We start from the raw sequence: 24,955 nt of genomic DNA on the forward strand, positions 1-24,955 counted from the left end.
CTTGTTTTGAGTCAACTTTTAAAAAATAAGTATCTTCATTATGCCTGACCTGCAGTAGTATAATGGATAAAGTGTTGACGCTGAGGTCGCCAGTTCAAAACCCTGGACTTGCCTGGTCAAGGCACATATGGGAGTTGATGCTTCCTGCTCCAACCCTCCTTCTCTCTCTCTCTCTCTCTCTCTCTAAAATGAATAAATAAAATCTTTTTAAAAATCAGTATCTTTCAGTGAAAAAAAAAAAAACTCTCCCATCAAAGGCTACCAAGAACACAGCTGTAGTTGAACAAAGTTGGGCTTATTGACTCATTGCAATGAGGGTGACTACGCAATATAGGAAACAGTGGAGCAGCTCAGTAAGAGAACGTTATATATGACTTTGTATAGGACTTGAGCTTGTGTTATGTTTCTGGAAAGTATTCAAAGACAAACTTTGCTCTGGTTTTGATGCTGTCAGGAAGTGGGGATAGCTCTTTGAGTTGGTATCTTTTTTTTTTTTTTTTTACAAAGACAGAGAGAGTCAGAGAGAGGGATAGACAAACAGACAGGAATGGAGAGATGAGAAGCATCAATCATTAGTTTTTTGTTGCACATTGCAACACCTTAGTTGTCCATTGATAGCTTTCTCATATGTGCCTTGACTGTGGGCCTTCAGCAGACTGAGTAACCCCTTGCTCAAGCCAGTGACCTTGGGCTCAAGCTGGTGAGCTTTTGCTCAAACTAGATGAGCCCTTGCTCAAGCAGGCGACCTTGGGGTCTCGAACCTGGGTCTACCGTATCCCAGTCCGAAGCTCTATCCACTACGCCACCGCCTGGTTAGGCTGAGTTGGTATCTTAAAAATATTTATCTAAAAGTGGGAAGAAAGGAGCAAGAGTCAAGCTGTAACTGATGAAGAAGCGGAGTAATTTATATTAGCCAGGATGAGGATAGTTGGTCACTTCTGTTGTTTGGATAATGTTCTTTTGTCTGTGTCTTGATCCCTCAGAGTTATAGAGTAGCCCTGTCTCTCTGATGTTGGGGTTCTACAAAAATGTTTATGCTCATCAAGAGAAAGGCCAGGCCAGCTCCGAGTGGCACTCCAGTTCCTACCCCCTTTGAGGACAGCACCAGGTGGGCTCCAGGCTGTCAGGGGCTGCTTTCTCTTTCTCCATCTCCCCTCTTGGCTGAGGGCAGATGGAGTCCGACCTCAGGACTTCAGTGTACTATCCAGCTCTTCACCATTGCCAAGATTTTGCTCATCAGTAGATTGTCAAGAGAATGTCTATAGTTAGACTAAGGTTAATATTGGGAAAATATGTGTGTTAGGCTTGCTTGCTTGTACTTTGCCTGATTAGTGGCAGCGCCACGTGTGTATAGCCTATGTAATGCTACGAGTGCTTGCCCTCAGCGCGGATGGTGGATGGTGGATGGTGGATCGCAGATTGCCTGCCCGCCACTGCGAAGGGCTGAATTTTGCTGTTTGTTTGCCTGAGAAACGGTTTTCCCTGCCTGTTTGTTCGTCTGCCCATGCGAGACTCTGTTAAACAGGAATGGACCAATGCTTTCTGGCTCCGCAGTTCCTCTACCGTATGCCGAGGTGGATGACAGACTCCGTAGAGGCCGGAGGCATGCGACTGCCTTATGGACGAACCCAGGGAACCTGAACTCTACAATGTAAGCAGTAGGAGATGAATGACCAGATTGGTATTTTAGAACGAACATTTCGCATCTGAAAAAAGGAATTCTGGGGAACAGTTTGGAGATGTTTTGACAGTCCATGCAGAAGTGAAATATTGCCTATGCTAAACAAAATAATCTCTCTGTTTGACAGATAAGACAATTTCCTCATGAGGGTTTTTTCCTCTTTTGTCCTGAGGTACCTCTCAAATATACAATTCTGTTCTTGTCAAAAGTTCCCCAAAATGATCACTGTAATTCTAAATTGTCACTAGTGAAATTGTGTCATAGAGATAAGGGTGCAAGTTAGCGTGATCGTGAGCAAACGTTAAGGAAGCAGGTATTGGCCCAGTTGTAGTTGGCACAAGGATCCATAAAGATGGCGCTAGGCAGCCACGTAGCCAAGTTCTCCAGAACGTGTCATTGATCAGGGGCCAGAGAAAACGGTCCTGATTCTGGGCAGAAGAACTTAAACAAAGCAGTTCTCAGGGTCACAAAACACTACCTCCCCCTGCCACGCCTCCAATTATACAACTCTGTAGTTAATTTTCTCTCCAGCAAATCCCCCTGCCAGACATTCAACTGCATGATTACATTACACTTTCACCACACTTTCTGGTCAACAACATGTTTCTATTTCATTTCATCTTTTGTTCAGGGTTGGGAACCTCAGGACATTGGCTGGGATTCTAAAACCTTTGCTCGGCTGCTCCAGCCACCTGACATGCTTTCTACTCCTTAAACATGCCACGCTTGCTCCTGCCTTAGTTTTTGTAGGTGCCCTTCCCTCTGCCTGGAGCTCTCTGCCCTCACACCTCTACCTGGCCACTTCTCAGCTTCAGCTCAGTATCACCTCTTCAGAGAGGCCCTCCAGGAAGACCTTACCTGCTCACACCCTGCATGTCCCAGCACTACTGCCACCTTCCCTGGAGGGCCACACCCCTTTGGCCTTTGTTAAAAAAGAAAAGACCAAAATGCAAGTCACTTGTGCTAAGCCTCATATCAGCAAACCAAGACTTAATACCTAACCTAACTGCAACCTCAAGATATCCCAGTATTGTAACCTTAACTGGTCAACATAGAACCAAAGATCGCCTTCCAGTACCCTTAGGAGGACAGCCTTGCCTGAAACAATGCATTCTTTGCTAATATTTTCCCTTTTTTCGCCCCCTTTCTGCCTTTAAAAGCCTTTTCTTTTCTATAGCTTGGGAAGTCCTTTTCCGTTTGCTATATGGGATGGATGCTAATTCAAGAGTGGATGAATAACCTGACCAGGTGGTGGCACAATGGATAGAGCATCGAACTGGGATGCGGAGGACCCAGGTTCGAGACCCGGAGGTCGCCAGCTTGAGCGCGGGCTCATCTGGTTTGAGCAAAGCTCACCAGCTTGGACCCAAGGTCGCTGGCTCCAGCAAGGGGTTACTTAGTCTGCTGTAGCCCCACGGTCAAGGCACAGATGAGAAAGCAATCAATGAACAACTGAGATGTCGCAATGAAAAACTGATTGATGCTTCTCATCTCTCTCCGTTCCTGTCTGTCTGTTCCTGTCTATCCCTCTCTCTGACTCTCTCTCTGTCTCTGTAAAACAAAAAAGAGTGGGTGAATAAAGCCAATTTGATCTTTAAAGTTATTGAGCTGGACTTGTGTTTTGTAACAGTATTCTTTTAAAAATATATTTTTTTATGTTTTTAGAGGGGGGAGGGGGGAAGAGAGAAAGAGATAGAAACATTGACCTGTTCCTGTGTGTGTCCTTAGTGAGGATAAATCCCACAACTTTTACGAATCAGGACGATGCTCCAACTGAGCCATCCGGCCAGGGCTTAGCAGCCTTCTTTTTTTACTTTTCAAGAGCAAGAAAGGGGGGGGGGGATTGATTTGTTGTTCCGTTTGTTTATGCATTAATTCGTTGATTTTGTATGGACCCTGATGGGGGGGTTCAACCTGCAACCTTGGCACATAGGGACGCAACGCCGCCTTTAGGAGCTTCCCTTGCTGTCTGTTCGCAGCTCCCCTGCACCCGGTGCGAAGGCTGGCAGACGGGATACCGCGCCCCATCCCCTGTCGCTCTCGGCCTCAGTGTTCCCGTCACGTCCAGGAATCGCTCTGAGAGCAGACACCCAACCACGGGACAGGGACATTGCTTTCCCCATCAGGCAGGCGGCCAGGAGCCTCCGAGGTCTGGTCTCCGGTGCTAACCAATCAAGCGCTCCTCTCGCGGCGGCGCGCCCGCCGCAGCCCGCGCGCCCCCGCTGCGCAGCCGAGCGCCACTGCGCACACTCGGTGCTCCCGGCCTCGCGACGTCGGGGCGCACGACGCGCCTGCGCAGCTGCTGGGTTGCGCTTCTGGGAGGTGCCGGCGCGATGGGGCTGCTGGCCAGTGTCGCTGGGTAGCGGCGACGTGTGGGTGTGTGGGTCCAGCTGTCTGCCCGGAGGGCTCGGGTCCCGGGGCCTTTGGGAGCGGCCGGAGGACGCGGAGAGAGCCTAAGGTCGCCGGCAGCCGCTGCCGCCACCACCTGGCATGTCGGCCGAGGCCTCGCGCCCGGCGGCGGCCGAGGCCCTGTCCCTGGAAGTCCCTAAGCCTTGGGGACTCGAGCCCAGCTCCGCCGCGGACAGTCTCAAACCTCAGACTCCCAACAGCAAGTACGTGAAGCTGAACGTGGGGGGCTCGCTGCACTACACGACGCTGCGCACGCTCACGGGACAGGACACCATGCTCAAGGCCATGTTCAGCGGCCGCGCGGAGGTCCTCACGGACGCTGGAGGTACTGCGATGCCCCAGCGTGTGCTGCCCTCCGTCCCCCAAATCGCCGGCTCCCTTCGCCCTACTCTTCTCCCGCCGGTGTCCTCAGGCCTCTTCTCACCTCCAGCCTCCACGTCCCATCTCATTTCCCCCTTTTATTCGTCATCTCCCTTCTCCCCCAGCCCTTACCCCCAGCAGTAACCTACACTTAATGAACAATTCCCCTCTCCAGCTCTGCCAGGCTCTGGGGTAAGTGATTCAACATGTCACCCCAGAATTATCATCGCGACTCCCACGCAGTTCTCCCACCCTTAACTCCTGAGCGCAGAGAGCTTGGGAACCGGTCCTTCTGCCAACAGCATCCTTCCAGACAAGCTTCGTCGGGTTTTTTCCAGCTGCCCGGCCCTTTGTTCCCTTTTCCGCCTTAGCACTGGTAACAGCAAGCCTGGGGAGTTGGAGGGTCTTGTCTGTCTCTGTGTTTCCCCTGACACACTCGAGGAACCCATCTGTGAAAGCAGGTTGTGGAAGGAGAAGGCTGCTTTGGGTTTGGCAGGGACACCACAGTGGCTGGTGGAGAATTCTCTTTGGCCCCTGAACCTTACCTTCTTTGAGTGTTGCATCCAGGTTTGGGCCCCACGTGCCCAAGTGGAACCTTAAAGGGTTTTTTTTTGGGGGGGGGGGAATTCAGAGGAAGTTCACAAGGATTGTGAGAGCAGAAAATAAACCTTTGGGAGGTGGAGCTCAGACTTCAAATACCTAAAGGTGAAGAGATTATTGATTCAAGAACTCTTTGTAGGCCTGACCTGTGGTGGCACAGTGGATAAAGCGTCGACCTGGAAATGCTGAGGTCGCGGGTTCGAAACCCTGGGCTTGCCTGGTCAAGGCACATATGGGAGTTGATGCTTCCAGCTCCTCCCCCCCTTCTCTCTCTCTGTTTCTCCTCTCTCTCTCCCTCTCCTCTCTAAAATAAATAAATAAAAAAAATAAAAATAAAAAAAAGAACTCTTTGTAAAGTGCCAGTTAGTGTTGGAGATACTTTGTTTTAGTAAATGAATCTGAGGAGATTAGCCTAATTGAGTTTACTTTTCTGTGGGGACAGGGAGAACTATAAGCAAGTAGACATACAAAGAAATAAATAAGTAAATAAAAGGCATGTAATTCCCAGACAGTAATAAGTTCTATGAAGAATGTAAAGGTTAAAATGGTAGTGAACTTAGAGGGTGGGATAGACCTTCTAATTGAATAAGATGGTCAGGCCTGACCTGTGGTGATGCAGTGGAGAGAGCATCGACCTGGGATGCTGAGGTCACTGGTTCAAAACCCAGGGCTTGCCCAGTTGAAGCAACTGTGAGTTGATGCTTCCTGTTCCTCCCCACCACCACCACCTTTCTCTCTCTCTGTCTCTCTCTCCTCTCTCTAAAATCAATAAATAAAATCTCAAAAAAAAAAAAAAAAGATGGTCAGAATTAACACAAGAGGTTAGAGGTTTATTAATAAGGTAATCTGTAAGAACTTTCTCATGGTGAGAACCTTGTCAGTGTAGAACAGACTTGGGGGGGAATTAATTGTCTTTGGCTCCTTAAAAAGGGGCCTATGGGAACAGTCACTCGACATGTTTTAGTGGTGTTTTCTTGGATAAGGCAGAGGTTAGAGAAGCATTCAGACTTGCAGCTTTGGAATCTTTTTTTCATAAAAATGTAGTAGCTCCAGGGCCCCCAGCAAAGCCATCCTTTACCCTTCCTCTCCCCACCAGGCTGGGTGCTGATTGACCGGAGCGGCCGCCACTTTGGTACAATCCTCAACTACCTTCGGGACGGGTCCGTGCCACTGCCTGAGAGCACGAGAGAACTGGGGGAGCTGCTAGGTGAAGCCCGCTACTACCTGGTACAGGGCCTGGTAGAGGACTGCCAGCTGGCGCTGCAGGTGAGGGTCCCTCCCCCACTTCCTGAGTCTCACCCCTGTGCCGCGTCCCTCGGAGAGCTGTTCAGGTAGTTAGATATAAAGACATAAAACAAAATGGAAGGGAAATATGGGTACTGTCTAGAGAGGTTGCCTCTGGCCTAGTGTTGACTAGCCATGACCCCAGAAAATTTGAGATGCTGTCTCCTGCACCCCTGCTGCCTCAGACAGGCGCCCCCTCAACATCTCATGCCAAGACTCATGCAGTGGTTAAGTGACTGCTCTCCTCTCTCTGCTTCTTGCTGTTTCAACCCAGCCAAACAGGTTGTTACACTACCACTTGATTCATTCTCCAAACAATGCTGATCTGTATATTTTCCTCTTTGCCCAGAAATCAGATCATAAATAATTCTCTTGTGTCACTAGAAAATAAAGTCTAAATTTAAACTGGAAAATGACCTCTGTGATCTGGTTCTATCCTCGCAGGCAACACCCCACCCCACCCCCAGGAGCTTAAAAATTTTTGGTTTTTGCAATGAAATCTCATAGAAGCAGGGCCGCTCCCATTAAAACATGTTGGGGGTTCCAGAGCCCCGCCTGCTGTGCTTCATTTCTGTGGGTCTCTTAGGGCTCTTGGAGGAGATTTTGGAAAGCACAGCCAGGACATATGAGTTAAGTGTCACCTTCACCACAGCTAACTAGGTGACCTTGAGTGAGTCAGTTCCTACCTCTGGCATCCTGTCTTCATGTTCCAAAAGATAAGGAAATGAGAAAAATATGTACAATGTAGTGAATTTTACATAAAGCCCTCTATTCTGTCCGCTTTTTACAATGTTAAAAATGTCCTTTTATGATACAATATTAATGATGATTATAAGAGTTGCTTTTTTTGATGTTCTTTATGTATTAAAAAGTGGCAACTATGGGCCCTGGCTGGTTGGCTCAGTGGTAGAGTGTTGGCCCAATGTGTGGAAGTCCCAGGTTTGATTCCCAGTCAGGGCATACAGGAGAAGTGCCCATCTGCCTCTCCACCCCTCCCCCTCTCCTTCCTCTCTGTCACTCCCTCTTCCCCTCCCATAGCCAGGGCTCCATTGGAGCAAAGTTGGCCCAGGCACTGAGGATGGCTCCATGGCCTCTGCCTCAGGCACTAGAATGGCTCTGGTTGCAATGGAGCAACACCCAGATGGGCAGAGCATCACCCCCTGGTGGGCATGCCTGGTGGATCTGGTTGGGCACATGTGGGAATCTCTCTCTGCTTCTCATTTCAGAAAAATACAAAAAAAAAAAAAAAAGTGGCAGCTATGAACTAGTGTCTATGAACTTGGGGAATACTTATTTTTGGAATCCAAAAGTATAGAATTCCTTTGGGCTATATCCATGTTTTTCAGACTTTCTGACTGCATCCATAGGAAAAAGTGCTCTGAAATAAGAGTTTTAGAAAATGATACTTTTGCCTGACCTGTGGTGGCGCAGCGGATAAAGCGTCAACCTGGAATGCTGAGGTCGCCGGTTCGAAACCCTGGGCTTGCCTGGTCAAGGCACATATGGGAGTTGATGCTTCCTGCTCCTCCCCCCTTTCTCTCTTTCTCTCCTCTAAAATAAATAAATAAATAAATAAATAAATAAATAAATAAATAAATAAATAAATAAAAGAAAATGATACTTTTAGTGAAATACACTCTGATATATTGTTTCTTTCTTTCCTTTTAATGCTTTGTGAGATCCATTAAACTTATATCATGGCCCATTGAAGGGTAACCACTTTCAATTTGAACTGGATGATTTTGGAAGTGCATTCCTACGCTATAGTTTTCCATTTATCCAATGTTATCTCCCACGCACTGCTGAACCTCGTGGTTAATATTACCCACACCCTCAGAAGCACTCCTGTGTGTCAGGGGCGATTCTGCTCTCTGCCTATATGTACATCTCGAACCCCTGTTTGACGTTGAAAAGAAAAATGAGGGAAGTTGGGGATGCATCGGGGTCAAAGAGCCAGTAAGCAGCAGAGTTCACATTCAGCCTCAGGTTATGTGACTTCCAAGTGCAGTGTTTCCTTCTCTGCTCCAACTACCTCTTCTCCAGGGGTCCCTGCGGCCATTCTCATCCCCACCCCACTCGGCTGGTGCTTGCTTGTTCGGTAGGAGGCTTTTGTTTTTGTTTTTAAGGCTTAGGTACAGAACACTGAGTTCATCATGCGTCTCAGTGTGCTGCACTAAATCATCACTGGTCAATGCAAATGTTTTCTTCTTTTTTGCTTCCTTTCCCATCGCCTGCCCACTTCTTTTCCCCATAGATACCCCTCCAATTGTAATGTTTTGATACTTATGCTTGAATTATGTTTGTACCTTTGAAAAGCTAAAGCATTGTTTTATGTGCATTTTAAATTTCCATAAATGGCATTGAGTTATGGATTGTATGTTTTGCTTCTTAATTCAATACATTTTCTAAGATCTATTCATGCTGCTTTATGTACATTTAGTTCTTTGCTTCTTGCTGCTGCATGGGAATCTATGGTATGCATTCCCTGGACTGTTTTATTTATACAGTGCCCTGAGGTTGGAGACCTAGATTGCTCCCTCTCACTTCCTGTCCCCACAATCACTGCCACTGTGAGCATCCTCATACATGTACCCTTGTGGGTCCTGGGCCAGGCTTTCTCATGATTGTAGCTGGAAGTGGAATTGCTGGGTCACAGGACACATGCAAATGAATTTCAGCAGAATCATTCGATTACTCTCCCAAAAGGCCGTAGCACTTGACACTTGCTCAGCGGTGCATAAGGGATCTCCTTTCTGGGTATCCTCAACAACACAGGGCAGGCACGATCCAGTGTTCTGATTTTGCCAGTCCAATTGGTAGAGCGATCTCAATTTAATTTGCGTGCCTCTGATTACTAATGAGATGTTTTCATGTACTAGCCTTTTTGGTTTCCCCTTCTGTGAATTGCCTACTCATATTCTTTTTTTTTTTAATTAACTAATTTACTTATTAATTTTAGCGAGAGAGAAAAGGAGAAAGAGCGAGTGACACATTGATTCATTGTTCCACTTACTTATGCATTCATTGGTTGTTGCTTGTATGTGCCCTGACTGGGGATCGAACTTGCAACAACCTTGGTGTGTGGGGACACTTTAACCAATTGAGCTACCTGGCCAGGGCACCTATTTGTAGTCTTTACCAAATTTTCTACTGACTTAAAAAAATTTTTTTTTAATTTATTTATTCATTTTAGAGGAGAGAGACAGAAAGAGAGAGAGAGAGAGAGAGAGAGAGAGAGAGAGAAGGGGGGGAGGAGCAGGAAGTATCAACTCCCATATGTGCCTTGACTGGACAAGCCCAGGGTTTTGAGCCAGTGACCTCAGCGTTCCAGGTCGAAGCTTGATCCACTGCGCCACCACAGGTCAGGCTCTACTGACTTTAAAGAAAAATATTTTCCGCCTGACCAGGCAGTAGCATAGTGGATAGAGCATCAGACTGGGATGTGAAGGACCCAGGTTTGAGATCCTGAGGTGACCAGCTTGAGCGCGAGCTCATCAGGTTTGAGCAAAGCTCACCAGCTTGGACCCAAGGTTGCTGGCTTGAGCAAGGGGTTACTCGGTCTGCTGAAGGCCCATGGTCAAGGCACATATGAGAAAGCAATCAATGAACAACTAAGGTGTCTCAAGGAAAAACTGATGATTGGTGCTTCTCATCTCTCTTTGTCCCTGTCTGTCCCTCTCTGACTCTGTCTCTGTCTCTGTAAAAAAATAAAAAAGAAAAATTTCCTTGTTGCTTTACAGGAGATCCTTGCATATTATAGTTTAGTTCTAGGGAGAATTAAGCCCTATTACCCTGTCACGTATGTATTATGCATAATAAAGATACTTTTCTCCTATGTATCTAGAGTGCTATTGTTTACCAGTCATCCTTAGGAGAGCTGAGAAAATAGTTGCTCAGTTTATTTGCTGGATTTTCAGTTTCAGGAGAGGATCCCCAGTTCAGGAAGCATGTTTCAGAGAATAATTTTTAGTCAGTTTTAGATGTTGTCAGTATTTTCTCTTAAAATGTGACCTGCCTGTAGCATCTATTGTTGAATGGAAATCCTTGATTTTTATTGTAAATGCCATTTATTATTTTTAAAGCAGTATGTATATATTATAAAAATTTAAACAGATAATTAAAAATATAAAAATACCAAACGTCCTTCCAGGTCTGTGAGTGTGTGTGTGTGTGTGTGTGTGTGTTTGCCAAAATACAATCATGCTATATGTGCTGTTTGTAATCTGCTTTTTTTGTTAATAATTACCATTTTTCCATGCCAATAAAATTTTATCTACTATCCAGCGTATACACAAATTTCTCCATTCATTCCAGAAGTGTCTTTTATAGCTGGTTCATCTAAACAAGGGCCCAATCTAGCTCATTACATCATGTTTGATTATTATGTTCTTCAAGGCTCTTCCAACCCAAAACAGTCCCTTTTTTCTCATGATGCTGATTTGCTAAAGAGACCAGTTGTCCTGCACAGTGACCCAGTTTCTTTGCCTGGTTATTTCTTGTGATATCATTTGGTTTGTAACCTATCCTATTCTGAGTTTTCTATAAACTAAATGGTGGATTTAAAGGATTGATGTTAAACATTTTGGTTGGAATACACCTTAGGTAGTTTTATATATTTCATATTGTGTTGATTTTGATAAATCCATAATATTGCTAATATGACTTATCATTAGGGTTGCTCAGAATCAGCCGCTTAGGTGATGTTGGTGTGATCCTTCTATTATGGTTACATTCCCTTGTTGCCAACTATAAAACAATCTGTGTGATGTCATTTTGGCACTTTATGAATGGGAGTTACCTCTCACCACACTCCCATTGATAACCCTTATCAGAATCAATAAATTAGTATTGTAGAATAATTATAACTCTTATTATCCCTTCCACATTATTATTACATGGGGTTATTTGTAAGGTCACACCATCCATTGTCAACTAGAGAGATTCTTTTTTTTTAGAGAGAGAGAGAAAGAAAGACAGAAGGAGGCATCAACTCGTAGTTGTGGCACCTTAGTTCATTGACTGCTTTCTCATATGTGCCTTGACCGTGAGGGCTACATCCAAGCCAGTTACCCCTTGCTCAAGTGGGTGACCTTGGGCTCAAGCCAGTGACCTTTCGGCTCAAGCCAGTGACTGGGATCATGTTGATGATCCCACACTCAAGCCAGATGAGCCCACACTCAAGCCAGCAACCTCAGGGTTTTGAACCTGTGCCACCACCAGTCAAGGCGAGAAATGCTTGATTTTAATGTAGTTTTTTTCCCCCCTAAAAGTGTATTCTTTTAGGATCTTGTTTAAGAAGTTTTTTTCCATTCTACATTTTTTAGTAGCTTTATAGTGTTATCTTTTATTTACGGGTCTTTAATCTAAATGGAATTCACTGTTGTAAATATGAATTACTAAGGGATTTAACTCTTTTTTGTACTCTATAGAATGAGCTAGGTCTCCCAAAGCCGTCTATTAAGTAATCTGTGCCAATTGGTGTCCAAAATAGGCCAGCAAAATTGCCCAAAATTCTTGCCTCCTGCTTATTCTAGCTCCTGTTTAGTCCCCTCCCACACTGAATAGGGCTACCCTACATAATCAAAGGCGATGGCAGAAATGATAGCATGTGACTTTTTTAAAAAGACTATTGATTTTAGAGAGAAGACAGAAGGGGTGGGGGAGAGCAGGAAGCATCAGCGTTCCAGGCTGATGGTTTACCCACTGCACCACCACAGGTAAGGTGATAGCGTGTGACTTTTAAAGCTAGGTCATAAAAGACTTTGCTGTTTCTACCCTCTCTTGGATTGCTCATGGGGGAAGCCAGCTGCCATGTGAGGATACTCAAGGCAGCACTAGGGAAGGGTCTGCTTGGTTAGGAGCTGAAGCCTCCTGCCAACAGCCAGCACAAGCTCCCAGTCGTATGGGTGAACTCTCTCAGAAGTGGATTCTTGAAGCCCGTTCAGGTCTTCAGGTAACTACAGCTCTGGCCAACATCTGGAATCCAACTTCATGAGAGACTGTGGGCCATGACCACCTAGCTAAGCCAGTCTCAAGTTTCTAACCTCCAGAAACTGTGAGAGAATAAATATTTATTGTTTTAAGCCAATAAACTTGTAGTAATCTGTTACCCAGCAATAGATAACAGATTTTGATATCTGGAGTAGGATTCTGCCATAACAAAAACTTTAAATGTGGGAGTGGCTTTAGAACCGGGAAGGGGGCAGACGCTGGAAGGACTTTGAAGAGAGTGTTAACAAAAACCTAAAGAGTTCAGTTTGCAGCAGTCTGATGACCTTTGGGGAAGCTGCAGTGAGGGAAATACTGGAAACTGTTGCAAAGGGGATTCTTGTTATGTAGCAGCAGCAGTTTAACAATGTGTCCTGCAGTAATGTAGGAAGTAGAAAGCATATCTGATGAACTAGGTGACCTAGCTAAAGAGATTTCCAGACAATGTTCAAGTTGCCGCCAGGTTTCTTCTTACAGTGAAAAAAAGAGGGTAAATTAAAGAAAAAACAGTTGAACAAAAAGGAGCCAGGAATTTTGGGGTTTGAAAATTTTCAGTGTTTCTAGATAACAAATGATAATTAAAATTAGTAAATGCTTTCTAGGCAAAGATCAGATACAGTGTGTTTTCAGTAAAACAGGGTCTGAAGATGAAGCTGAGGATTTGATTGTAAAATCTTTTGTTAAAGCCTCAAAAATATCCAAGAAGATTCTTCAGAGAATCATTTGATCAAATAATAGTGCATCTAAGAAGCTTAAAGGTGTCCCTCAGCAGTCTCAGCACAAGCCCAAAGTAGAGAAGAGCTTAGTTCAAGAAGATTTGTGTGTGTGGCTCTTGTCTAATGAAGTGAACCCTAGGACTCACACCTGATAAGAGAATTCTATTGGCAGAAACACCAAAAGGAACAGAGACAGTATAAGAGGAGAAGAGGCCTGTAGATCCCCAAAGCTCCACAGGCACGATGCAGGCTAAGGAAATCGTGGAGCTGCAAGCAGGCGCTGTCTTTCTTGGAAAAGGAAGGATAACTCAGGGCAGAGCCAAGAGCCACAGAGAATCATTCTGGGGCAAGAGTAGGCATCAGAGGGCTCTCGGCATTTGCCCAACTGGATTATAGAATTTATGTGAAGCAGTGACTTCTAGGTCTCTCCTGTCCCCTACCGCACCCCCATTTTTTTAAGGGAGAGGAGAGGAGACAGAGACAGACTCCCACACACTCTCAGACTGACCAGGATCCACCTGGCAAGCCACCTACTGGGCAATAGCCATCTGGGGCCTTGCTTGGCAACTGAGCTATTTTCAGTGCCTGAGGGGAAGGCTCCAGGAGCCAGCCTCAGTGCCTGGGGCCAACTCACTTGAACCACTTGAGCCATGGCTATGGCAGGGAAATAGAGAAGGGGGAGGGGGATTGGTGGAAAAGCAGATGGTCGCTTTTCCTGTGTACCCTGATCGGGAATTGAACCCCGGACATCTACATGCCAGGCCAATGCTCTATCACTGAGCCAACCGGCCAGGGCCCGCCCCACCCTTTTGAACAAGAGTGTCTTAGTGAGTATCCTAATGCCTGTTTCATCCACTATTGTGTATTGGGTATATGGAAGAGAGAACTTGTTCCATGCCTTGCCTCAGGTGCTGAAATGGCAGTTGCTGAGCAACAGAGCAGCTTCCCCAGATTGCTCTATAAGGGGCTTGCTTAGTGGATCCCAGTCTGGGCGCATGTGAGAACCTGTCTCTCTGCCTCCCTGCCTTTCACTTAATTAAAAAAAAAAGAGCCTGACCTGTGGTGGCGCAGTGGATCAAGCATCAACCTGGAACACTGAGGTCGCTGGTTCAAAACCCTGGGCTTGCCCAGTCAAGGCACATATGAGAGTTGACGCTTCTTGCCCCCCCCCCCCCCCGTCTCCTCTAAGGTGAATAAATAAATAAATAAATAAATAAATAAATAGACAGACAACTTGTTTCTTTAATGTACAAGTCTTCAGATCAAGAACAAATGTACTTGTGGAGCTATAGTTAAGGAACTACCTCCAAGAAGCCTTATCCCACCTTGCCCTGATTTAGATAACAAGATCAGCTTCTGTATATCAAGTTGATGCTGTAATGAAATGACACTTTGGGGGATCTCGGGAGGGTAGGTGTATTTTGCATAGGGGAGGGATTTGGAGCAATGGGAGTCAGCCTCCAAGGCAGTCCCCATGATTATTGTTTTCTAGTGTTCATTCTCTTGTATAGTTTGCTCCCACACTGAATAGGGCTGACAAAAGTAGGTCATAAAAGACACTGAGGCCTCCACCTTGCTCCCTCTGGAATTATTTGCTTTGGAGAAGCTAGCTGCCATGGTATGAGGACACCCAAGCAACTCTGCTGCGATCCACATGACGGATGAGATGTTTCTAGCCAGTAGCCAGCACGAACTTCCAGCCGTATGAACAAGCTTTCTCAGAAACGGATCCTCCCGACTCAGCCCTGCCTTCAGATTACGGTAGCCCAGCCGACTTGACTTCAACCTCATGAGAGATGCCATGCCAGAACCACCCTCTACCTCTCCTGAATTCCTGACCCGCAGAAACTGAGACATGCTGATTGTTGATTTAAACTGCTAAGTTTTGGAGCAATTTGTTACACAGCAATAAGCAATACCCACTCTATACTTTCCCCACTGATGTGTGGTGTCCTCTTTGCAAATATCAGTTCTCATATATTCATTAGTCTGTTTCGAAGCTCTCTATTGTGTTGCATTGTTTCTGTTTGTTTCTGCACCGAAACCACCCTGTTTTCATTATTATGGCTTTGTAGGGTATTTTAATATCTGGTAGGTAGGGTTGGGCATTCCTCTTGGCTCTTTTTTTTTTTTTTAATTTATTTTTTACAGAGACAGAGAGTGAGTCAGAGAGAGGATAGACAGGGACAGACAAACAGGAATGGAGAGAGAAAAGAAGCATCAATCATTAGTTTTTCATTGCGCGTTACAACACCTTAGTTCATTGATCGCCTTCTCAAACGTGCCTTGACTGTGGGCCTTCAGCAGACCGAGTAACCCCTTGCTGGAGCCAGCAACCTTGGGTTCAAGCTGGTGGGCTTTTGCTCAAACCAGATGAGCCTGCGCTCAAGCTGGTGACCTCGGGGTCTTGAACCTGGGTCCTCTGCATCCCAGTCTGATGCTCTATCCACTGTGCCACTGCCTGGTCAGGCCCTCTTGGCTCTTTTATAAAATTGACCTAAATAATGGTAGACTTTTTAAAAACTTTTTAAAAAGACTTTTCATTTTAGACAGCGGGGGGGGGGGGGGGGGGGGGGGGAGGAAGAGGAAGCATCAACTCCCATATGTGCCTTGACCAGGCAAGCCCAGGGTTTTAAACCAGCGACCTCAGCATTCTAGGTCGACGCTTTATCTACTGTGCCACCACAAGTCAGGCCATAGACTTTTATTCCATATTAATTTTAGAAAAAATTTCATCCATGTCTCAAAAAACTTTTGGATTGTATCAGAGTTGCACATCTAGGTTTTGTGGTTTTTTTTACAGAGACAGAGTCAGAGAGAGGGATAGATAGGGACAGACAGGAATGGAGATCGTTGCAACACCTTAGTTGTCCATTGATTGCTTTCTCATATGTGCCTTGACTACGGGCCCTCAGCAGACTGAGTAACCCCTTGCTCGAGCCAGCGACCTTGGGTCCAAGCTGGTGAACTTGGCTCAAAGCTGATGAGCCTGCGCTCAAGCTGGCAACCTCAGGGTCTCGAGCTGGGTCTTCCGCATCCCAGTCCTACACTCTATCCACTGCGCCACCGCCTGGTCAGGCAAGAGGAGTTTGGCTTGAAGATCCTAGAAAATAGAAAAGGACAGAAGCCCATTGCTTGGTTCTGATTCTGCCTGTAACCTCCCACCCAGCCAGGTTCATTCATTCCACAGGTACTCACTGAGCATCTGTTGTATACTAGGCACTTACTACCTAGACGGGAAGCGACAGACCATAAACAAACAGACCGAAAGCAGAAAGTGTGAGGACCTGAGTGCCCTGAAGAAAGAGAAGTGATACTGTGAGGAGGAAGTGGAGGGCGCTGGTTAGGCAGGGAGCTGAGGGAGGAGGACAAGCACCCTCCGAGGGGCATTGTCTGAGTTGAGATCTGAACGGCGTGGAGGAGCCAGCCACGCTAACAAATGAGTCCAGAGGGCTGGGTGGGCGCGAACTGGATGAGCCGCCTGCCCGCCAGGCCATCGGGGCGGCTGAGTCCCAGCAGGTAGCGGAGGGTGGCAGGGCCAAGACCAGGAACGTCGGATGCTGCAGGGCCTGGTGGACAGCTAAGGAGCCCGGGTCGGGTTTTCCCCCAAAGGCAACAAGCAGCTTTTGAAGGCTTTTGAGTGAGTGACTGACCCTTGGTTGTGCTGTTAACCGCCTTCCGCTTCTTCTCCAGCAAAAAAGGGAGAACCTGTCCCCGCTGTGCCTCATCCCTATGGTGACATCTCCCCAGGAGGAGCAGCAGCTCCTGGCCAGCACCTCCAAGGTGAGGCTCCTGAGCTGTGTAGGGCGGAGGCTGGGGGCCTGTCCCTGCCACCTGGCCCCCAGCCTTCTCCATCCTCTCTCCCCCAACAGCCCGTGGTGAAGCTCTTACACAACCGCAGTAACAACAAGTACTCCTACACCAGGTGACCGCTGTGGGGACAGGGAGGTGCCTGGGTGGGGTCCCGGGCTCGCAGCCCTGCTCCTGGCTCACGGAGAGGGCTGTGGCCACGCAGAGGGAAGCGAGGGCTTGCTGGCACGGGAGCTCCACTCTGCCACTCCCCCACTGGGCACTGCGGGTGGGGCTTCTGATCTGAGCTTCCGCATGGTCCAGAACCTCGCCTGGGCTTCTGGGGAGGCTAGCTCGTAATGACTAGTATTTTCTTATGACTAGTGCTTATTTTATAATAGGCATTACTCTAAGTGCTTTACATATAGTAACTCACATAATCCTCGCAGTTGTTTGAGGGAGGTGCTGTTGTGACCTCCATCTTACAGCTAAGGAAATGGAGGCACCAAGAGGTGAAGTAACTTGCCTCGTTTTGCCCAGTTAAAAAGTGGAGCTAGGATGCCAGGTGATACAGCCTGCCCCAGAGACTGCCCGGCAGCCCCTTCGCTGTGCTGGGGTTTGTTCAGCACGTGCTCCTTCCTTGGTGTGGCCTGCTGGGCCTGGCCCCGTGGGGGAAGAAGCTCCTGCTGAGCACCAAGTCCCTGGGAGGACCAGAGTGCTGGGGGTGTGGGCCTTGAGCTGGGGGTGTGGGCCCTGAGCTGGGGGTGTGGGCCCTGAGCTGGGGGTGTGGGCCCTGAGCTGGGGGACAGAGGGAGTGCTGGGTGTAAGGGCCCTGAGCTGGGGGACAGAGGGAGTGCTGGGTGTAAGGGCCCCGAGCTGGGTGTGAGGGCTGTGAGCTGGGGGTGTGAGCCCTGAGCTTGGTGTGGGCCCTGAACTGGGGGACAGAGGGAGTGCTGGGTGTAAGGGCCCTGAGCTGAGTGTAAGGGCCGTGAGCTGGGGGTGTGGGCCCTGAACTGGGGGACAGAGGGAGTGCTGGGTGTAAGGGCCCTGAGCTGAGTGTAAGGGCCGTGAGCTGGGGGTGTGGGTCCTGAGCTGGGGGACAGAGGGAGTGCTGGGTGTAAGGGCCCTGAGCTAGGTGTGAGGGCCGTGAGCTGGGGGTGTGAGCCCTGAGCTGGGGGACAGAGGGAGTGCTGGGTGTAAGGGCCCTGAGCTGGGTGTGAGGGCCGTGAGCTGGGGGTGTGGGCCCTGAGCTGGGGGACAGAGGGAGTGCTGGGTGTAAGGGCCCTGAGCTGGGTGTGAGGGCCGTGAGCTGGGGGTGTGGGCCCTGAGCTGGGGGACAGAGGGAGTGCTGGGTGTAAGGGCCGTGAGCTGGGTGTGAGGGCCGTGAGCTGGGGGTGTGGGCCCTGAGCTGGGGGACAGAGGGAGTGCTGGGTGTAAGGGCCCTGAGCTGGGTGTGAGGGCCGTGAGCTGGGGGTGTGGGCCCTGAGCTTGGAGTGGGCCCTGAGTTGGGGGACAGGGGGAAGCCAGTGGTGCTAAGCCCTCCTGGCCCCCGGTCTTCAGCACTTCAGATGACAACCTACTTAAGAACATCGAGCTATTTGACAAACTGGCCCTGCGTTTCCATGGGCGGCTGCTTTTCCTCAAGGACGTCCTGGGGGACGAGATCTGCTGCTGGTCTTTCTACGGGCAGGGCCGCAAAATCGCCGAGGTGTGCTGCACCTCCATTGTCTATGCCACAGAGAAGAAGCAGACCAAGGTCAGAAGGGGTTTGGGGCCTGGCGGGGGGGCTGTGGTGATGGGCAGGACCAGGGCCTTGGACAGAGGCAGCTCAGCCGATCAGGCAGGGAAAAGTCCAGCACTGAGAGTTAGAAGCCTGAGTTCCAAGTTTGAGGGTGTTAGCTGTGTAAATTATGACGTAATGCCATCTGTCCTCTGATGATCAGACCAGCCTGGTCTCTTCTGACCTTTCTGTGGCCCCGATACACGAGAGACCTTGCAGGTCTCTGAGCGCCCCATGCTGTTTCACAGCGCCCTGGCGTGGCACACACTGTGCCTTGTCCTTGGGGTTATTTTCCCTCGTCCCTGCCGCCTAATGAATTTGTGTAAACATCAGGCTCTTTGGGACACCTTCACTCATGAATTTTTACCCCAACAACCCGAGACAAAGTTGGTCCTACTTCTTTCTCAGCTAAAAAAAGTGTTTATTGTAGTCTGAGGCTGGCGAGGGGGGGAGGGGGCTGACTTCGGTAGGAAGGTGTTAGTCCCTGAGGGTAGGTAGAGCTGGATCTACTTTTTCCCGTCTCTCGGGCACTGGTGGAGGCTAGCAGAAGAGCTTATCACACTGCCGAAGCTGGGAAACATTTACTGAATGCAGGAACGAATGGCCCTGCTTCCCAGAAGCTTCCTCTGTTATTGGGAAGACGGGAAGATAGGCCACTAGTTAGAAGGCAGCTTAAGAGTCACGTTAGTTATGTGCTCCCAAGCCACACAAGGGGAGCCCCCAGTCACCTCTTTGCTCCGTCCCTTTCCGCTCTCTTTACTACTCTGTGCCGTTGCATTGGCCTTGCTGCTGATGTCCAAGTGACACACGAGCCCACTCCTGCCCCAGAGCTTTCATGCTGGCTCCTGCCTCTTCCCAGACTGCTCTTCCTCTGTTCCCCGCCCGGTTCCCGCCCTCCCCTCTTGCGGCCATTGGTCAAGTGTCATCTCCTCAGTGAGGCCTTCTCTGAACTCCCTTCTCTGACCATCCTCACCCCTTTTCCTGCTGTGGTTTTTTCCATAGTATTTGTCATCATCTGACAGTTTATATTTGATTAAATGGATGCCGTGTCCTCCCCTTAGAATGTGAACTTGCTGTGGACAGGGACTTAGTCTGTTTTGTTCACTGCCGTATTCCCAGTGTCTAGAACACCTGGTACAGTGCAGCCATTCAGGAAGTGTTTGTCTAATGAGAGAATATGCCATAAGCCTTGCTAGCAAAGGAGAAAAGACAAGTAGTGCCCGACTTGAGAGCGGACCTTGGAGTGTCAGTGTGACTTTGCTGAGTAAAGAAGTTGCAGAGAGGACAGTCCAGGCCCAAGAACCCGTGACTGCGAAGACCAGGAGGTGTGCGGCTGGGCGCAGCTGGGGGAGGGGCCCTGTGCGGCTGGGCCAGAGGGTGGGAGCTGGGGCTCGCTGGCCTTTTGCAGGTGGAATTCCCAGAGGCCCGGATCTTTGAGGAGACCCTGAACATCCTGATCTACGAGACTCCCCGGGGCCCAGACCCAGCCCTCCTGGAGGCCACAGGGGGCGTAGCTGGCGGCGGTGGGGGGGGCCGAGGGGAGGATGAGGAGAACCGAGAGCACCGTGTCCGCAGGATTCATGTCCGGCGCCACATCACCCATGACGAGCGTCCTCATGGCCAACAGATTGTCTTCAAGGACTGATCTTGACCTTTCTCCCTGTTTTCCTCCTGCCACTGGACCCCGTCCCTCTCTTTTCCTCCCCTTCCCACACCTTTGCCCCGGCTTTGCTGGCCAAGTCGTGGGCCTTCCTTCTGGCCCTTTATTGCATGGTACAGTTTGCTTCGGACCTTTTCCATTGGTTTCCACCTCATTGCTGATAACGTGGTACATTCCAGCTCCTTCCGAGGGCTACGTTCATTCCCTCAGCACCGCTCTTGCCCTGCTAGTCTCCCTCACCAACTGGTTTAAAACGGTTTAGAACCCCTTCCTCTTCTCAGTCCATTGTACATGCCAAAGTGTCAGCCAGCCCTCAGCCCTCAGTGACACCCGCCGCGTTCTGAGCTGCCTCCCAACCATCATGCAGGGTGGTTTGCCTCCCTGTCTCCCGTCCCATTCCTCCTACCTCCTTAACTTTGTATTAGGCTGGCCTGGGCCTGCACCAGCTCAGCTGTCCTCTCAAACTGTTTCATATTATTTATTATTTTAATTTTCTATTAAATTATTGGAATAAAGTTGAGTTGACGATCTGGTGCTGATTCCCAGGGTGAGGGCCAGAGAGCTGGCTTGTGTTAAGGAGCTACCCAGCTAGGTAGACGGGAGAAGACCGCCCCTGCCCTGGGGCTGGGGGCGGGCAGGAAGTAGTCAGGCAGGAGGAGAGGCTCTCAGATCTGTATTTCAGTGCTGGCCAGCCAGTGTCCACCCTCAGCCCACCCCCGCCCTGCAGTGCGGAGGAGGTCCCGACCACCACTCAGGCCTCCCTCAGTGCAGCGGCTCCCAGCCCGGATGTCTGAAGGCAACACTTTCCTTCAAGGGTCTGGTGCAAAGACAAAGTCGAGGGCCTGGCGCTCAGCCCCAGCCACGTTGGGATGCCAAAGGTCCACAATGAAAACCACTCGAGGCCCGTCTTCAGGGGAGCCTAGGGTACATGGGAACAGAGACAGGACAGGAGCTGACACTAAGTACTTACATGCCAGAGCACTCCCTAATACTCAAAAAAGCAAACACTTTGTAAGTAAGTACCATGCAGTGTTCTAAGCCCTTACTGCATTAATTCTTAATCATCAAAACAAACTATGCGTTAGTACCATAATTATTCATTTTAAAACAAAGTGACTGGAGCACAAAGAGGTTAAGTAACTTGCCAAGGTCACACAGCCTAGTAAGTGCCAGAGGTGTGTGTTGTATGAAAGGAGAGTGGGTTAGCACTCTCCTTGACAAGAGTGCAAGGAGCCCGTAGGCCTGACAACATACATGCTGTTAAAGCATTGTCACCTGCTGCTGGCATCTAACCGTCATAAGGGCCAGAGGTAGCACCAGAACCCAGGTGATCCAGGCCCAGGGTCTTGCGCTGCTAACCACTTTGCACCTATATCAATTTATCTAATCCTTCAGTCACTTGATCAAGTAGGGAGCATCTCCATTTCATGGGCGATTGGGAAAGTTATATGGCTTGTTGCAAGTTACACAGCTGGAAAATGGTGGTGCTAGGACAGCAAGGCAGTGGGTGGGGTCTGCAGCCTCTCTTCTCATCCCCTTCACTCAGTCCCTATCCCTCCTAGAGAAGGGGAGCCCCAGTACCGTTGTGAGCCACTGTGTGCAGGAAGGAGTCGTCGACCAGTAGACAGTGTCCCTCAGCCCAGCACTGGGGCTCACCCCCAACCACCAGCTCGCAGCCAGGGGGAATCTTCAGACCTGTGGAAAGAGACCCAGGCATCCAATACTCCCGCCCCCGTGAAAGGGGCTCACCCCATTCAGTCAAAAAGCAGTCTGAGGGTCTCAGACACCAGGTTCTAAGGTGCTTCCTCCTTGCCCTCTGGGAGGTGGGAGGTGACCGAAGTATAATTATAAAACTGCTGCTGAAAGAAGTGCTAGGAGATACAGGGAAATGCAGCGCAAAACAAAATCTACTCGGTTTCAGAGGAAAGGGAAGGCTTCCTGGAGGAAGTGGCACCTCCTCCTGGGTTCCTGACAATTAAACTCAAGAATCTACTATGTGCTGGGCTTTCCTTCCCTGCAAAGTATAAAACTAATTACTGTCCTTGCTCAGGGACCACACAATTGAATACTTTAAGAAAAATGAACAGCTACTTCAAATGATAAGGAATAAGAACACATCCCACACTTGAAAACACGAGTCCTGGAGGCTGAGTAGGAGTTTCCTGGGAGGTGATAAAATGATAAAAGTAAAGACATTTTAGGTTAAGAATATGGCATGAGTGTGGTGTCTGCAAGGATTAGCCAGAAGCCCTTTACTTTTTAGAGCATGGGGGAGGGAAGGCAAGGAAGGGAACAGATGGGAGACAGGAGAGAGGATCTGGACACGACCCTGAGGCCAGTGTGCTTCCAGGTGGAGGATACATCCAACTGGTAGCACAGGAGAGAATTTTAGGCAAAACAAGGTCATGGAATTAATCAGAAAATTGTTTTCCCCCCCCATTTTTTTCAATCTTTAAAAATCGAAAACAATCAGTTTGATGCTTCCATAATGTTGCTCCCTTCTAAAAGAAGAGAGTGTAGGCTTCAGTCTCAGACTATTTAGCTAGACTTTTTAAAGGTTTTTTTTTTTAAAGTTTAAATTTGTATTTATGAGTATTTTCTATTTAGGGCAAGTAATACTGATTATCATTGTTGCATAAGGATTCCTTTAAAATAAGTAAAACAAAATGTGTGTGTGGGGGGAGTCCATATGAAGAAACAGTACAGGTAGAAAATGACTATAGCAAATCTTATGAAGCTGGTTTGTAAATAACTGAAGCCCAGCAAGTGCCGCTGCTATGGGCAACAGGCTATGGTGGGAGATTTCTGAGGAGAGGCACGGTCAGAGCCACAGTGCAGAAAGCTCTGGTGGCAGAGAAGAGAGGCAAGGAGGTTGTCTGCAGGTGTCATCTACTTACCCAGATGGCATCTGACCCGAGCATTGGTGGGCCCGCAGCGGCCTTCAAGCCGGGCCCCCGGGAGGAGGACAGAAAAGCCAGCATTGCCGAAGGTGTTGGCGCTCATGAAACTCCGTAGCCCCCTCAGTGCCCGATAGGCCCCCGGACAACGGCGGCAGTTGTTGGGTTGGCACCGGCCTGCTTGGTACAGCAGGAGCTGGTAGCACCCAGGAGCTGGCAGTGGGGACCAGCCCCGAGGAAGAGGGGTGGTTCCTGAGAAATCCCAGCTCACAGCCTCAAAGTCCCGCAAAATAGCAGGGCAGCTGCTTTCCAGGAGCTCCACATCGTGTCGCTGGGCGTCCCGCGGCACGAAGGGCGCCGAGGGCAGGTCTGGCAGGAAAAGCAGGCCTGGGCGCTGAATGCCCAGGATGCCTGGCCCTGCCCCGGGGCCTGGGCCACCCTGAGCCGCCCGCCTCACCCTACCCATCCCTGCCCAGGAATAGCGCCTGGCGTAGGCCCGAAGACGACGGCTCACTAGACCTTCTGTCCTAGGTCTTTCCCCGGGCTCCCCAGAGCGCCCTGGGCTTGGCCTGCGGACCTCAGAGCACCCCCCAGGCCCACCACTGACACCCCCAGCCTGACTCCCAGCCCCCAGGGCCTGCATGTCTTGGGAGCCCAAACGGTAGCAGTACCAGAGGAACAGGGAAGTCAGGGCTCCGAGGAGCAGGGTGAAGACTGAGGAGGCCAGGGGCAATGGCCATGCGGGCATGATGGGCAGGGAGGCCATGGCCAAGAGGCCTGGGGCATCTTCCAGACCCCAGTTCCCCTGCCCCTCCAGCCCTTCCTCTGCGGTGGCTCCCTGGTTACCCGCTGGGCTGTCTCCCTTCCACATTGCCACTCTGTTCTCTCTCCTTCTGAGGTCTTCTCTCCACCTGTATTTCCCTCTTTCTCTCCTTCCAGTACCTTGAACCCGCCTTTCCCTTTCCTTCTACCTCTCTCTCCTCTCTCTTACGTCTTTCTTCTTCATTCAGTTTTCTTTCTCACCTTCTGCCCCCCTTGCCCCGCCTTCTGTCTCCCCCTATCTTCTCGCCTCCCTCCACCCCCACCCCTGCGTTCTCTCTCTCTTTCCCCCGCCCCCTTTCCTTCTAGCTTCCTCGGATTGCAGCTCCTACCCCACCTGGACCCGCAGCCCTGGGGACCTGCAACCAGGCGTCCTCTGCAGCGGCTTCTCTCTCCTTCCTCCCTGACTCTCTCCTCCCTGCCCTCTATTCTCATTCGACCCGCCCGGCAGGTTCTCTCTCGGGCACTCGCTCGTTCTCGCTCTTTCTCCCCTACTCGTTCCTTCCTTGGCTCCCACACACCCTGACGTCACTCTTCCTACGGTAGCCTTCCCAGCTTAGCTACCCCAGCCCCTGCCCAGTGGCAGCGGCAACTCAGCCAGCGGGGAAGGAGGGTCGTCTCTGGATTTCCCTCTCCCGAGACCCTCAAAGGGGCAGGCACCAGGTGGGCGCCAGGGGCGAGTTGCCAACCTCCCGCCGCCCCGCAATGCGAAAAGAATGGGCGGGGCCTGGGGCGGGACAAACCAAGGGGCGGAGCAAGAGCGCAGACTGCAGACCGAGACGCCGCGGCCTGTCCTTGGGTCTGCACAACCCTGGACCCGTCGGCCTGTGACTTCTCTTCCCACTTAGCTTCCACAGGAGCCAGCCCCAGGAGAGAGCCCGGCTGTTGGTGAAGGCGGCTTCAGCCGATCGCCCACGGCGCAGGGGCGGGGCACACAAGGCGGGGCCGAGGAGAGCTGTCCGCGCGCTGGTG

General features: G+C 49.7%; 2 protein-coding genes and 1 non-coding gene across 3 annotated transcripts; 2 read left to right on the plus strand and 1 right to left on the minus strand.

Annotated features, from left to right (window-relative positions):
* Positions 1-3,967: 3,967 nt before the first annotated feature.
* On the plus strand, positions 3,968-20,795 carry KCTD13 (potassium channel tetramerization domain containing 13). The gene is made up of 6 exons (XM_066383236.1): positions 3,968-4,415; positions 6,147-6,316; positions 16,732-16,821; positions 16,911-16,963; positions 18,388-18,583; positions 20,016-20,795. Exons 1-6 carry the CDS (start codon positions 4,172-4,174, stop codon positions 20,250-20,252), a joined length of 990 nt encoding a protein of 329 aa, XP_066239333.1. The 5' UTR covers positions 3,968-4,171; the 3' UTR covers positions 20,253-20,795.
* On the minus strand, positions 20,318-24,196 carry ASPHD1 (aspartate beta-hydroxylase domain containing 1). The gene is made up of 3 exons (XM_066383235.1): positions 23,165-24,196; positions 21,849-21,962; positions 20,318-21,186 (listed from the first exon to the last, which is right to left on the minus strand). The coding sequence occupies exons 1-3, from the start codon at positions 24,033-24,035 to the stop codon at positions 21,077-21,079; spliced, it is 1,095 nt and encodes a 364-aa protein (XP_066239332.1). The 5' UTR covers positions 24,036-24,196; the 3' UTR covers positions 20,318-21,076.
* Positions 21,447-21,568, plus strand: LOC136404752 (U6atac minor spliceosomal RNA). Its single transcript, XR_010751447.1, has one exon. It is a non-coding gene; the product is annotated as a U6atac minor spliceosomal RNA (small nuclear RNA).
* Positions 24,197-24,955: the final 759 nt, after the last annotated feature.

Source organism: Saccopteryx leptura, chromosome 4 (genome assembly GCF_036850995.1).
Source record: "Saccopteryx leptura isolate mSacLep1 chromosome 4, mSacLep1_pri_phased_curated, whole genome shotgun sequence".
In the NCBI taxonomy this organism is placed as follows: Eukaryota; Metazoa; Chordata; class Mammalia; order Chiroptera; family Emballonuridae; genus Saccopteryx; species Saccopteryx leptura.

Bases quoted from the DNA above. Each gene is read 5' to 3' on its own strand.
- KCTD13 (XM_066383236.1), top strand. From the start codon at position 4,172: ATGTCGGCCGAGGCCTCGCGCCCGGCGGCGGCCGAGGCCCTGTCCCTG. The intron at 4,416-6,146 runs GTACTGCGATGC...TCTCCCCACCAG, and splicing joins GGTCCTCACGGACGCTGGAG to GCTGGGTGCTGATTGACCGG. The intron at 18,584-20,015 runs GTCAGAAGGGGT...GGCCTTTTGCAG, and splicing joins CAGAGAAGAAGCAGACCAAG to GTGGAATTCCCAGAGGCCCG.
- ASPHD1 (XM_066383235.1), bottom strand. From the start codon at position 24,035: ATGTGGAAGGGAGACAGCCCAGCGGGTAACCAGGGAGCCACCGCAGAG. The intron at 21,963-23,164 runs GTAAGTAGATGA...CTCTTTCCACAG, and splicing joins TCGGGTCAGATGCCATCTGG to GTCTGAAGATTCCCCCTGGC. The intron at 21,187-21,848 runs GTACTGGGGCTC...CATGTACCCTAG, and splicing joins GCACACAGTGGCTCACAACG to GCTCCCCTGAAGACGGGCCT.